The 14,053-nt window shown below is 39.3% G+C and overlaps 1 protein-coding gene across 9 annotated transcripts in view; it reads right to left on the minus strand.

Annotated features, from left to right (window-relative positions):
- Positions 1-14,053, minus strand: part of Klhl28 (kelch like family member 28) — a 45,729-nt gene that overhangs the window by 6,758 nt on the left and 24,918 nt on the right. For all 9 annotated transcript variants that reach the window (XM_087208041.1, XM_087208044.1, XM_004835621.3 and 6 more), the window contains 2 exons: positions 5,902-6,345; positions 3,034-3,242 (listed from right to left, as the gene is read on the minus strand). In XM_087208041.1, coding sequence (XP_087064167.1) covers positions 3,034-3,242; positions 5,902-6,345 — 653 coding nt within the window. The remainder of the gene's footprint in view (positions 1-3,033; positions 3,243-5,901; positions 6,346-14,053) is intronic.

Below are 14,053 nucleotides of genomic sequence, written 5' to 3' on the forward strand. Positions count from 1 at the left end.
AAGGACCCTTAATATTAAAGTAAGGGGTCCAGGACGTAGCTCAGTGGTTCCGGTGCCTGCCTCGCAAGTGCAAGGTCCCAAGTTCGATCCCCAGTACCCCCAAAAAAAAAAAAATTAAAGTTAGGGTTGAAGTCTTCCTTTACCTCTGCTCTCCAATCCTATTTTCCCCCTTCCTTTAGTCCAGGAAAGTATTATTTTTTCAAAATAGGTTTTTAATTGATGCACAGTAATTGTACATAGTCACAGGTACAGTGTGACATTTCAATCCATGTATACAATGCATAATGATCAGATCAGGACAACCAGAGGGAAAGTACTATTAAGAATATAGTGAAGGCTGGGCCCGGGATTTAGCTCAGTGGTTTGGCCACCTGCTGCGCAAGCGCAAGGACCCGAGTTCGATCCCCAGTACAAAAAAAAAAAATTAGTCTTATGGGCCGGGGATTTAGCTCAGGGTTCCGCCGCCTGCCTCGCAAGCGCAAGGTCCCGAGTTCAATCCCCGGTAGACCCCCCACACACACAAAAAAAAGAATATAGTAAGGGGCTGGGGATTTAGCTCAGTGGTTCCGCCACCTGCCTTGCAAGTGCAAGGTCCCGAGTTTGATCCTCAGTACCAAAAAAAAAAAGAATATAGTGTATTTCTAGGCAGGTGTGGTCTAGCACTCAGGAGGCTGAGGCAGGAGGATAGCTGCAAGTTTGAGGCCAGCCTGGGCTACATATTGAGTTCAAGACCACTCTGAACTACATAGTGAGATCCTGTCTCAAAGAAAAAAAAAGAATATTGTGTATTTTCATATGTTTTATAATCAATTTATATTTATATACATTTTTCTAGAAATCATTTTGTCAGGTTTTCAAATATATTGATACATAGTTTATGCTTTAAAAATATCCTTTAGATATTATCACCTATAGTTCTAAAAGAGAACAAACCTCATATTTTTAGAGTTTTCTTTGCTTTTATGGCTTTCTCTATCAAGGATATCTAAGAAACCAATTGTAGTAAACACTTAAATAGTTCATTCCATTTTGTCCTTTTAATTTTCTTTGAATATTTACATATCAAGAGTTTCTTTGGGGCTGGGGATTTAGCTCAGGGGTTCTGCCACCTGCCTCACAAGTGCAAGGTCCCAAGTTCAATCTCCGGTACCAAAAAAAAAAGTTTCTTTAACCATGAATATAAATACTACCCTTGGACAAATGCTTTACCTCTAAACTACACCCCCAGCAAAGAATACTTCTAAAGCATTTTCCATCAGTAACTTAAAACCTGTACTATAAAATGTGACTTGAATTTGTATTCAAAAATAACAATTTCCTTTTATGCTCAAGAGCATACTTGTTTTTCTCTAGCTACTTTAAAATCCCACCTTTTTTTGATCAACTACTGCCACGTGGAGATAGAACATGTAAAAGTGAATATATGGATTACTGATGTACAAAATAAAACAGAACAATCCATGAGAGGGAGAGAGAAACACAAAATGACATGTTATAATGCACAAAAAGAGCTTATAGAAAGATATACTCTATTATCAGCATTTCCCAAAATGTGTTCAAATTTGAAAAATGATAATATACACAATGATATATTAAAAGCACAGTAAAGAAATCCACACAGTCTTGTCTAGGTAGTTACCTTTCGAGTTTACAAAAAAAAAGGTTTTTCTCAAACTGGCTTTCCATATGCTGAAGATTCAAACTAGACCCATATCTTTCACCATGCAGTAACCTAAAATTGAAATGGATCAAAGATCTAAATATTAAACAAAAACACTAAATCTGCTGGAAGAGAGAATAGGTAGAACACTTGAGGACACAGGAGTAGGCAAAGACTTTAAGAACAAAACCCAGAGCTGGGGATTTAGCTCAGTGGTTCCAAAGTCTGCTTTGCAAGCGCAAGGTCCCGAGTTCGATCCCCAGTACCAAAAAAAAAAAAGAACAAAACCCAAACTGCATGGGAAATACTACAAAGAATCAACAACTGGGACCTCATCTTATTAAAAAGCTTCTCCACAGTAAGAGAAACCACCAACAGAGTGAATGGACAACCCACAAAATGGGAAAAAATTTTTACCAGCTATTCAGATAAAGGACTATTATCTAGAATATGTAAAGAACTCAAAATAATCAGAACCCCCAGACCCAATGCAAAAACTGGGCATCTGAAATGAAAAGACACTTCTCAGATGAAGAATTAGAAATGGCAAATAAATATAGGAAAAAATGTTCAACATCATGGTCATTCGAGAGATGCAAATTAAAACAACACTGAGATTCCATCTCACCCCAGAAAGAATGGCTGCTGTCAAGAAATCAACCAATAATAAATACTAGCGGGACTGTGGGGAGAAAGGAACCCTTCTCCACTGCTGGTGGGAGTGTAGACTGGTGCAACCACTGTGGAAATCAGTGTGGAGATTTCTCAGAAAACTAAAACTAGAGGTTCCATTTGACCCAGCTATACCTCTTCTTGGTATCTTCCTGAAAGAATTAAAAGCATCCTACCACAGTGATACCTGCATACTCACATTTATAGCAGCACAGTTTGTAATAGCTAAATCTTGGAAACAGCCCTAATGCCCATCAACTGATGAGTAGATAAAGAAGATGTGGGGTTTTTTTTATACAATGGAGCACTACTCTGCCACAAAGAAGGATGAGCTTCAGACATTTATAGCTAAACGGATGGACCTTGAGACCATACTCTTAAGTTGAATGAATTGGACACACATGTTTAAACACCACACTGTTTCTCTGGTGTGAGAACTGAATGTGGAAATAAGGACTGAGGTGTATAATGGACGTTGGGAAAATAGGAAGAATGTGTTCAAATGGGAAGGAGAACAAGGGAAGAGAGAAGGAGAAAGGAAGGGACAAAAAAAGAATTGAAAAAGGAAGGAAAAAATGGAAAAAAAAGTTTATTCTGGACAAGTTATACCGTTACTGTTATATTCTAAGGAATTACTGTACTATTCTAAGAGTATTACTATAGAAAACACTGCCTTGTATGTCTAGAAATTAAGTTATTACCTGTTCTGGGCTCTTTCATTGGTCTACACACAGTCCACTGATTTTGATGAGGGTCATATCTTTCAATGCTTGACAAATGTGAGACACCATTATGTCCACCCACGACAAAAATAAAGCCCAGCATAACACCCACACCAAAGTGAATCCTTTTATCTGCCATGGATGCAACCATCTCCCAGGAGTCCTTACTTGGATCATAACACTCCACACTGTAAAAATTTACAAAAAAAGAGAATTAGTTCACAGATGCTTTGCGTCATTCTTCCTACCAAAGCAAAATGAAAACCCCCCATGAAAAAATGCAAATAGACATAAAATAAGAGTCATCTATTCCAAATTACTTAGATTTTGGGCCAGGAATGTAGCTCAGTGGCGCCATACCTGCCTGACAAGCGCAAGGTCCTGAGTTCAGTTGCTGGTACTACAAATTGCTTAGATTTTATTGATGAGATTACAGGAATAAAGCTTAGCTTGTGGACAGAGTATAACAATAGCCATAGGCTATTCCATTATACAGCTTTTCCTGAGTAGACAAAGGATTGGTTCCAGAACCCAGGAGATGCTCGAGTCCCTTATATAAAATGGTATAGTATTTATATATAACCACCTATATATACATATATATATATTTTTTTGGTACCGGGGATCGAACTCGGGTCCTTGTGCTGGCACAGCAGGCAGTGAAACCACTGAGCTAAATCCCCGGCCCTTCACCTATATATTTTAAACCATCTCTTGATTACTTATACCTAATACAATGCAAATGATGCACAAATAGTTGTTATAATGTATTGTTTGGAGAATAATGACAAGGATAAAAAGTCTACATGTTCAATATGCGTGCAATTATTTTTCTGAAATTTTTTTTTTGCTCCAAAGTTGGTTGAACTTACAGATGCTGATCCTACAGATACAGAGAGCTGGCTGCATTATACAAGCAACAAGGTATATTAAGGGCATAGGACTTGGAGTCAGAAGACCTGGGTTTAAATACTAATTGGCATAGTAGAGGCCCTACCACTTTGGAGCTGGGTAATACTAAGTAAGCAATTTCTTCACCTGCAAAAATGGAACTAGTGCAACCTCAAAGGAGTCATGTAAGAATAAAGCCAAACAAGTATTGTGGAAGCTACAACTGAATATAGATTTTTTAAAGAATACTAAGGATACACAGATAAGAAAAAGGGAACAGAAAGGGCATTTTTTTTTCCTGCAGAAAAATCCATGTGGTTTAATCCAAAGTAATCACTGCAGGTTCCATAACACAAACTGGCTATTCATAGTAATCCCAGAATGACTGAGGAGAACTCAGGTATTTAAGTCAAGTACACATTCTAGAAAACCTGTAGTATTTCCAAACTTCTTTATGGAAAGCCAGATTTACTTGGAATTTCAAAAAAAGCCCTTTGGGCCTATAGTTCATTCTGAAGGATCACAGAGGCACAAAGGTAAGCTTGTTGAGCTTGTTCTAGTTCTGACCTAACTTCTTGAAAAAGGCTTAAGCATTTGAGAGCTATATCATCATTATGGACATTGTAATAGAGCCTAGATAATGGTGTTTCTGAAAAGACACCAGGATAAAACTATTAGACCAAAATCACTGGACAAGAAGAGTTGATAAGCTGTAGCAAGACCTTAAAGAACATTATCTCAAAATTAAGATACTTAAATCTTTCATCTTAGAAATTTCTCCCAAAAGCTTTTGAAAGATTTGTCAAATCCATTTGTTTGTTTTTCTTTTTTTGTCAAATCCATGTTTAAGCCCCAAATCCTTTTCCTTTGACTGTGGAGCAAAAAATGGGAAACAGTTTAGCATAGACAGAAATAAAAATTTATAGATGAAATGCTGTTTCTCAGCACTCTTAAACCACAACATCTCTTCACTGAAACACTCACAGTCAATAAAACACATGCTATTTCAATTACTATTAGACCTAAAATCTTTAGTATATGTGCTGCTCTAATGAGCACTAGAGCTAAAATCTTTAGAACATCCATTTTCAACAAATATGTGATTAATATTTCATATAAAGTTACTTTGTATTTTTATTTTCTCATCTGTATTTCTCCTTATTCAGAGAATATACTATAAAATACTGAAATCTCCAATTCACATTTTTTTTTTGGTACTGGGGATCGAACTCAGGACCTTGCGCTTACAAGGCAGGTGGCAGAATCACTAAACTAAATCCCCGGCCCTCCAATTCAGATTTTAACATACCCCAGACACATGATGATATGTATATGAAAATCCAGAAGGTGGGGCTGGGGATGTGACTCAGTGGTAGAGAACTTGCCTAGCATGCACAAAGCCCTGGGTTCAATCCCCAGCACTGCAAAAAAAAAAAAAAAAAAAAAATCCAGAAAGGGATATTTAAAACTTTATGATGTATCATGATATTGTATTGACACATAGGAATTACATGTACAATTTATTGAGCAATGCAATAAAAGACCATACACATGCATATACACACCTCAGACAACATCTAAAGTTGTCTAAATCTTATTTTTAGGTTTCTGAGTTTTCAAATGTAGTCTATTTATACTGAATGAATAAATGCAAACTTTAATAAGAGAGGTTTGAAACTTAGGTTTGTATTAATTTCCCATATAAACAAATTTACTTATAGAACAGGTTAAATTCTCAAATGCCGATCAATATAACTTAAAAATGTAACAGTGGCGTTGCACCTGCCTTGCAAGCACAAGGTCCTAAGTTCGATAACCGGTACAAAAAAAAAAAAGTAACAAAGGAAGTCCATTCCTACACACAAATTGTTTAAAACTCAGAAGTCATTGTTAATATGCTTTTTAAAAAAAAAATCTGCAAACATAAGCAATTTATTTGATTATTAAGTTAAATACCTGTTCATGTGAGCAGGACCATACCCTCCAATGGCATATATCATTCCATCCAATACAGCTGCAGCAAAACAACTTCTTGTTGTAGTCATTGGTGCCACAGGTTGCCATTTTCTTATTTTGGGAATATATTTCTCTACAGATTGTAAATAAGATTGTCCGTCATATCCACCTAAAGCATAAAGTTCTCCTGCAAGTACTACTACTCCGAGGGTACTTCGGCTCTCATTCATTCTCTCTAGAGAAGTCCAGGTATTTGTATCAGGATTCCAGCATTCTACTGAATTTTCATGTTTTCTGATAGTGACACCAGGACGCACATTAGTTTCAATACCACCTATAACATATACTTTTTGGTCTAAAACACATATTCCAAATTCATAGCGTGGAATGTTTAGGGGTGCCAAGCCAATCCAAGAGTCATTCTGAGGAAAGTACATCTCCACACTAAAGAATAAGCAGAAAAAATTACATTTTAAAAACAAAATGGCCCGTAAACAAAAGCATGTTCAAGCCCATTAATAATCAGGAACATGCAAATAAAAGCCACAATAAATTATGACATATGTTCCAGACTGGAAACATTTAGAAGTCAGGTAATAACAACCTTGGAATGAATGTGGAGCAAGGAATGCACATTGTACTGGTGAGAGTGTAAACTGGTATACTGACCTGAAAATCAATTTCACATTATCTAAGGAAGTTGAAGGTGCACAGATGCCTTCACTCAGCATTTCATTCTTATGTGTCTATCAAATGTTTATTATAGCAAGTTTTGCATTAGGAAACATATACAGAAATGTTCACCAGAGCACAACACAATAATTCATCAAAAGAAGAATGGTTAAATAAGGTAGGGTATTTCTGTCCCGTGACTAATTCCATTCTTAGATCCAGGGGAAATGTGTATATTTGTGTATATACAAGAACGTTCGTAGCAGTATTATTTGTAACATCCAAAAACTGGAAGCAATCTAAATGTTCATTGACCATAAAGTGGATAAAGTAAGGTATATCATATAAGAGAATATGTCAGGATTGAAAATGAACAAAACATCTGGGGTGAATCTTACACATATAATGTGTAATATAACAGAAGCCTAACTAAAAAAAAAAAAAAATATATATATATATATATATTTTTTTTTTTTTTTTTTTGGAACTGGGATTGAACTCGGGTCCTTGCACTTGCACAGCAGGCGGCGAAACCACTGAGCTAAATCCCCGGCCCCCCCAAAAATATATTTTGTATAATTTAATTTATATCAAGTTCAAAAACATGAAAAACTAATCTCTGGATTACAGATGTAGACAATGATTATCTTTGGGGCAAAACAGGGAGGACGCAAGAGTGATTTCTGGGTGCTGGTCGATTTGATTTTTTTCAGTACTGTGGATTGATCCCATGGCCTTTGCACTGAGCTTTTTGTATTTTCATTTTGAGACAAGCTATCACTAAATCATTAAGTTGCCCAGGCTAGACCTGAACCTGTGATCCTCCTGCCTTAGCCTCCCAGAGTGCTGGAATTATAGGTGTGCACCACCATGCCCAGCAAGGTCATGTTCTGTTCCCTTTATGACAAGTGAGTTGTACATATGGGATTTGTATACTTTGTCATAGATAAATTTCACAAACTTACTGTTCTATGAGAAAAGAAACCATATATATACATATATATTCATTCATTCTACATGTCAAAATTATAATGAAAAGCAAAATAATAATACATAGAAAATTGAGGATAGTGATTACTTCTGGAAGAGGGAAGGAAATAAACGGGGACTTGGAAGTATGGGTAACAGTCTATTAGGATGGTTGATGGATCCGTTTGGCCTGTTTTCAGTTGCTAATAACACAATACCACAGACTAGGTAAGTTATAAAGAAAAGAGGGTAATTCTGGCTGATGTAGCTTCTAGTCTAAAGTCACGGGGCTGCATCTTTTGATGGCCATCTTGGTGGCAGTTCATGGTGAGACAAGGAGCACACATGTGTGTACTATGGTCTCTCCCCCTCTTATTATAAAGCCACCAGTATTCAAGCAAAGGGACTCTACCCAAATGACTTTATCTAATCCTAATCACCTCCCAAAGATTCTACATCTCTACACTATACTCAGTTTTAAGTTCTACCCTCTTACTAACTCACAGTGAGAAATAAATTTCTGCAAATGAACCCCCGGGGGCACACAAATCATATAATTCTACTTCTGGCTCCCAAGGCTCGTATCCTCCTCACAAATGCAAAATACAATCATTCCATCCCCAGTAGTCCCAAGGTCTTAACTCATTCAAGCGTAAATTCAAAATCTCATCAAAGACTCCAGGCAAACTCCATCCAGCTATAAGCCCTTGTGAAGAAAAAAAAAAAGATACATACTTCCAAGTACAATGGCAGGACAGGGACAGAATAAACAGCTTATCTCCAAAAGGGATAAAAAGGCAAATAGAAAGGAGTAACCCACCCAAAGCAAGCTTGAAACCCAGCAGGGGAGACATTAAAGCCTAAAGTTCCAAGGCCAGCAATCTTGTGCACACTACAGTGAGGGGTGGGCCCCCAAGACCTCTGGCAGCCCCACCCCTATGACTATGCTGGTTGTAGGCTACTGGCTGTGTGCCACAACTGCAGTTTTCCCTAGTGGGCACTGCATGTTGCTGGTAGCTCTACCTAGTCAGTCAGCACAATTCCTAGGGCTCTAGGCATTGCCCCAGCAGGGGTTCTTTACAGGGGCTGTGACTGTGGCAGACTTCTCTCTGGTCTTCCAGGCTTTCCTCTGAAATTTTGGCAAAAGTTGCCATGATCCAATAACTCTTGTATATGGTATACCTGCAAACTCAGCACAACATAGACATCAAGGTCTGGTTCATGAGCTGTGGACTGCCTGAACCACGGATGCAGCCACAGGGTGCTTCGTTGGCTGAAGGCAGGGAAATAAATCCCAAGGGAGCCCTGGGCAGCAAGCACACCAGGGCTCTTTTCTGAAACAATTCTGTCCTGGAATCCCCTGAGAACTTTTTCCAATGTTCCTGATGCAAATCAATTGTCTTCCTTTTATTCCTTAGCAAGTGGCTTCATAGCCACACCCTTACATGCTTTTTCCCTGCTCCTTCCTTGGCCAAGATGCAAAATTTCAAATCTTTCTTCTCTGCTTCCTCTTGCTCCCAAGTCTCAGTGTAAATCTAAAAATGGCTAATACCAATGCTTGAATACTTCACTATTCAGAGTTTCTGCCAAATGTCCTATATTATCCCCTTGAAAATTCCTCTTAAATAGAGTTCTAGTTAAGTTCTTTGCCATGGCAAAACAAGGCCTATCAAATCCCACCCCCCCTCCTCCCCGGCCCCAATCCTCATTTCAGGGGAGGCACATGTCTGTAAACTCAGCTGCTTTGGGAGGCTGAAGGAGGATTGCCAATGGCAGCTTAGTAAGAACTTGTCTCAAAATCAAATAAATAAATAAGAGCTGGGGGTGGAGCTCACTGGTAGAGTACCTGCCTAGCAATCCTCAGTATTGGACCTCTCCAAAATTCCTCATTTCCACCTGAGATTAGTTCCCTGGTTTCGTCTGAAACTTCTTCGGAATTGCCTATAATTCTTCATTTATGGCATTCTAGGAATTTTCTAGCCTATTCCTCAAAATGAACCTCTGCCTATTACCAAATTCAAAAGCCACTTCCACATATTCAGGTATTGATCATTAGGCAGTATCTCTACTCCTAACTGATTTTCTGTTCTAGTCCATTTTGTAATGTTTACTGTAACATTACTGTAACATTACTGTTTACTGTAACATTACTGTAACAAACTACCCAAAGCAGGCTAACCTTATAAAAAACAACATGTGTGTTTAGCTGACTTGGCTCTGGTGAGGACCTCATGGCAGATGCTGTCACAATGGCAGGAGTACATGTGAAAGGAAGAGATCAAATCTCAAAACAAGAAGCCAGACAGCTGTGTGGGGCCAGGTATACTCTTTTTATAACCCTCTCTGGAGGACTCAAGGACACCATGTGAAAAACCACAATCCGGGGCCGGGGATTTAGCTCAGTGGTTTCGCCACCTGCTGCACAAGTGCAAAGACCTGAGTTCGATCCCCGGTACCAAAAAAAAGAAAAACCACAATTCCTTATAAGGGCGTGCCCTCCGTAACTGACTTACAGACTTCCTACCAAGCCCCACCTCTTAAAGGTCCTATTACCTCAAGGACACCATACCAAAGATCAACACATGCACCCTTGTGGAATAAACCACATCCAAACCATAGAAGTCCTTTGTGCATATCTGATTACCCTCATATATATTTTGTGCATATATTTTCATTATCCTCCAAAATAGGAAAATTAACCTATGCCCCCAAACTCAATACAATAGCATAAAATATGTATTCTTATTGAGTATGACCAAAGTACAGTGATTAATTCAATGGTTGTTCAATGTCTATTTATAGTTAGTTTTGTCATAGTGCTAGTTTTTAAAATGTGAATTTGTATCAATGAGAATGACATTGTCAGGGACCAATTTGGTTTTAATAAGAGAAATATCATTGAGGTGATAGAAATAAACCTTGAGTGGAAAAGCACAAGAAAGAATGGGAGGTGAGAAGTGAAAACAGTGGTTTAGACAAATTTCCAATGGTTTTTACTAAAAAGAGTAAAACTTGAGGAGGCAGTTACAAGGTGAAGCACAGAAAGACTGTGAGGAGCACAGTAGCTTAATCAGGGAGCTTAAACCAAAAAATATTTGTATACTGATGGCAATGGTGCAGTGAGCACATTGGGAGATGATGATACAGGAAAAAGATGGGATCATCAGAAGAGCAAAATCTTTGTGTAAAGAAGGAATGGAATCTTGTGAGTATGTGACAAAGTGGAAAAGTTGGTTTAGGTGGAAATAATAGATTTGGTGATGAGAAGATGTGGTATAGTAGTTCTTTGGTTGCTTCTATCTTTTCAGTAGAGTAAGGGATAAGGTAGTCAGTTAAGGGTTGGAAAGGGTTTGGGATGTTCTTAAGAGAGAATAGGTAGTAAGAGACAATCCTAAGAAGTAAACTAAACTGGGAAAATTTTAGAGTGGTTGTTGCAGAGTGCTGAGGGCCCCAAGTGCAATGCGGTAAGGTGGGCATGTGTATTTCTCTTGCCGCCTTCCAGTGCTCAGGTGCAGCTATGGCACTGGACATGATTTTAACTAGATGAGTATTGACAGGCCCCTGAGTTGGACCCCCCACACACAAGCAGACCCACTACCCACATCCACAGGAGCATAGAGATAACAGGGAGCCAGCAGCTGCCAGTTTATCAGCCACCCCCAGGCCCATCATCCATGGGACTCTAAAATTTTCCACCCTCTCGACCACTGCCCCCTCCCCTACCTAAACTCCCCCATATCAACCGCACACCCTCTTCTCAGTACCAATGGCCTTTTCACCTTTGGCCCACCTGCACTCAGATGGCAATAAACTCTTTGCATATTACTTGAACTTTGCCTGCCTCAGTGGTCTCAACTGCATCTCAGTCTGACCTTACAAGTATAATGAAGGAACATAAGGGCAAGGAAACCAAGGGCAAGGAAACCAAGGAGGGCAAGGAAACCAAGGAGGTATTTTTAAAACATGATGACAGTAATGTTCATGGAATCTAAGCTGGGTAAGCAGTAAAGATTAAGATACGTGGTGGTTGATAAACAGTTCTATTAACTCATTACAGGACCAATGGCTCAAAACCCCAAAGGACAAAAAGAATGTCTTAGTCTATCTTCTGTTGTAATAACAGAATACCACCAGACTGAGAATTATAAACAACACTCACTGTTGCTGAGGCTGGAAAGTCAAAGAGTGAGGGACTGCATTTGGTGAGGGCCTTTTTGCTGTATCATGGTATGTGTAAAGCATCACATAATGATAGCACACAAAATTGAAAAAGAGATCAACCCCCACCCCTACCATTATAACAACCCACTCCTCAGATAATGGCCTTAATCCATTTATATGTGTAGTAACTCTATGATGCCATCACTTCTTTTTTTTGTTTTTTTTGTTTTGTTTTGTTTTTTGATACTGGGGATCGAACTCGGGACCTTGCGCTGACAAAGCAAGCAGTGGAACCACTGAGCTAAATCCCCGGCCCTACCCCATCACTTCTTAAAGGTCCTACCTCTAAACACTGTTGCATTAAGGATTGGTTCCAACACATGAATTTCAGGAGTGTACATTCAAACAACAGCATTTTGCTCTTGGCCCCCAATATTCATGTCTCTCTTATGATGTAAAATATATGCATTCCATCCCAATAGTTCTAAGAATCTTTACTCACTCCAGCATCAACTCAAAAATTCAATACAGAGGGCCTGGGGATTTAGCTCAGTGGTTCTGGCGCCTGCCAACCAAGTGCAAGTTCCCGAGTTTGATCTCCGGTACCAAAAAAAAAAAAAATTCAATACAGAGTCCCACCAAAATCATATACAGATAAGTCTGAAGGAACAATTCTCTATACCTGAGTTCATGACCTCAAAACAAGTTCCATGTTTCCAAAATACAATGGTGAGATAGGAATTTGCATTGCAAATTAAAGAAAGGGGTAACTGGCCCAAGCACAAAACCTAACAAGGGAAAACAATATTAAGTTATAACGCTGCAGAATTATCTACTCTGACTCTATATCCTGCCTTCTGGGCACACTGGTGCAGGAGTTGGACCCCCATGGCCTCAGAAAGCCCTGACTCCATTGCTTTGCTGGGTTCAGTATACCTGGAACCTCTCATGGATTCAAGTTTTGTGCCTATAACTCTCCCAGGCTGGTTGTATGCTAGTGGCTCAGTTTTGAAGTCTTAGTGGTATTCCCACTCACATGACTCCACTAGGCATTGCCCTAGTGTTGACACTCTAGGGGGTCCCATTCCCATACCTCCACCAGGCATTGCACTGGGTCTCTCTATGACAGCTGCACCACTGACCCAACATTTCTGCTCAGCACTGTCCTATAAAGTGCTGTCTGCAGTGGCTCTGCCCCTACCACAAGTCTCTGTCGGTGCCCCCAAGCTGTCTACAACTTTCTCAGAGGTTATGACTCCAGAGATCTGCATTCCCAATCTTGCAGAATTAGCACCAATGTGGACACTGCCAAGGTTTACCACATGCACCTGCCACAGCAGTGGATCAAAATGGAATTGAGCATGCTTGAACCACGATAGGGTAGTCAAGAAGTTCTGCGTTGGAATGCAGGGAGCCCCAGCAGCCATTCTGTGGAGGATGCCTGGAGCTTGTCCCTCTTAGGCACTCTGTCCTCCTAGAGCCCTGGGCCTGGGATGTAAGGGGCAGCTTCAAAGAACTCTGAAATGTCTTCTGGGTCTTTCTCTGATTATTTTGATGAACAGTAACTGAGCTCCCTTGTATCCAAGTTAATGTCTTTAGCCAGTGCCGATCACTTGGGCACAGCTTTTTGTGTTTTGTGTGGAACAGTAACTTTTCTTTACATGGCCAGGGTATGATTTTCCTAATCTTTCCACTTGTTACTCATTTAATTGTAAATTTTGTTTTTAAGTAATTTCTTTCCCTCTTTTTTTTTTGGTGGTGCTGGGGATTGAACCCAAGGCCTTGCTCATGCTAAACATGCCCTTTACCACTGAGCTAACCCCACAGCCTCCCCTCATATTTCACTGTATGGATGTCAAAGTAGCCACAGAGAAAGCATTTAAGCTGCTTAAATGCTTTGCTTCTTAGAAATTCTACCAGATATCCTGGTTCATCATTTTTATGTTCCATAATCCATAAGGTCCTAGGACATGGATACAATTCTGCCATGTTCTTTGCAGTTGTATAACAAGGATAGCCTTTACTCCAATTTCCAATGCCAATGGCCTTTACTGCTGATATTTCCACCAATATTCTGGCCACACAACCATGTAGGTTAATCTTGAAGAAGACTCAGACTTTCCTTATGGCTTTCTTCTTCTGAGCCCTCACCAGAATCATTCTTAAATGCTCTCATAGTACTCTAGACATTTTCTAGCACGCTCCTCCAAATTGTTTCACCATCTACCCATTACCCACTTCCAAAGCTACTTTCATATTTTCAGGTATTTGTTATAACAACAGCCTCACTTTTTAGTACCAATTTTTCTGTTTTAGTCTGTTTTCTGATGCTATAACAATACCACAGACA

Source organism: Heterocephalus glaber, unplaced genomic scaffold (assembly GCF_053883595.1).
Source record: "Heterocephalus glaber isolate CG9 unplaced genomic scaffold, H.glaber_assembly_v1.0 deba00000901, whole genome shotgun sequence".
NCBI lineage: Eukaryota > Metazoa > Chordata > Mammalia > Rodentia > Bathyergidae > Heterocephalus > Heterocephalus glaber.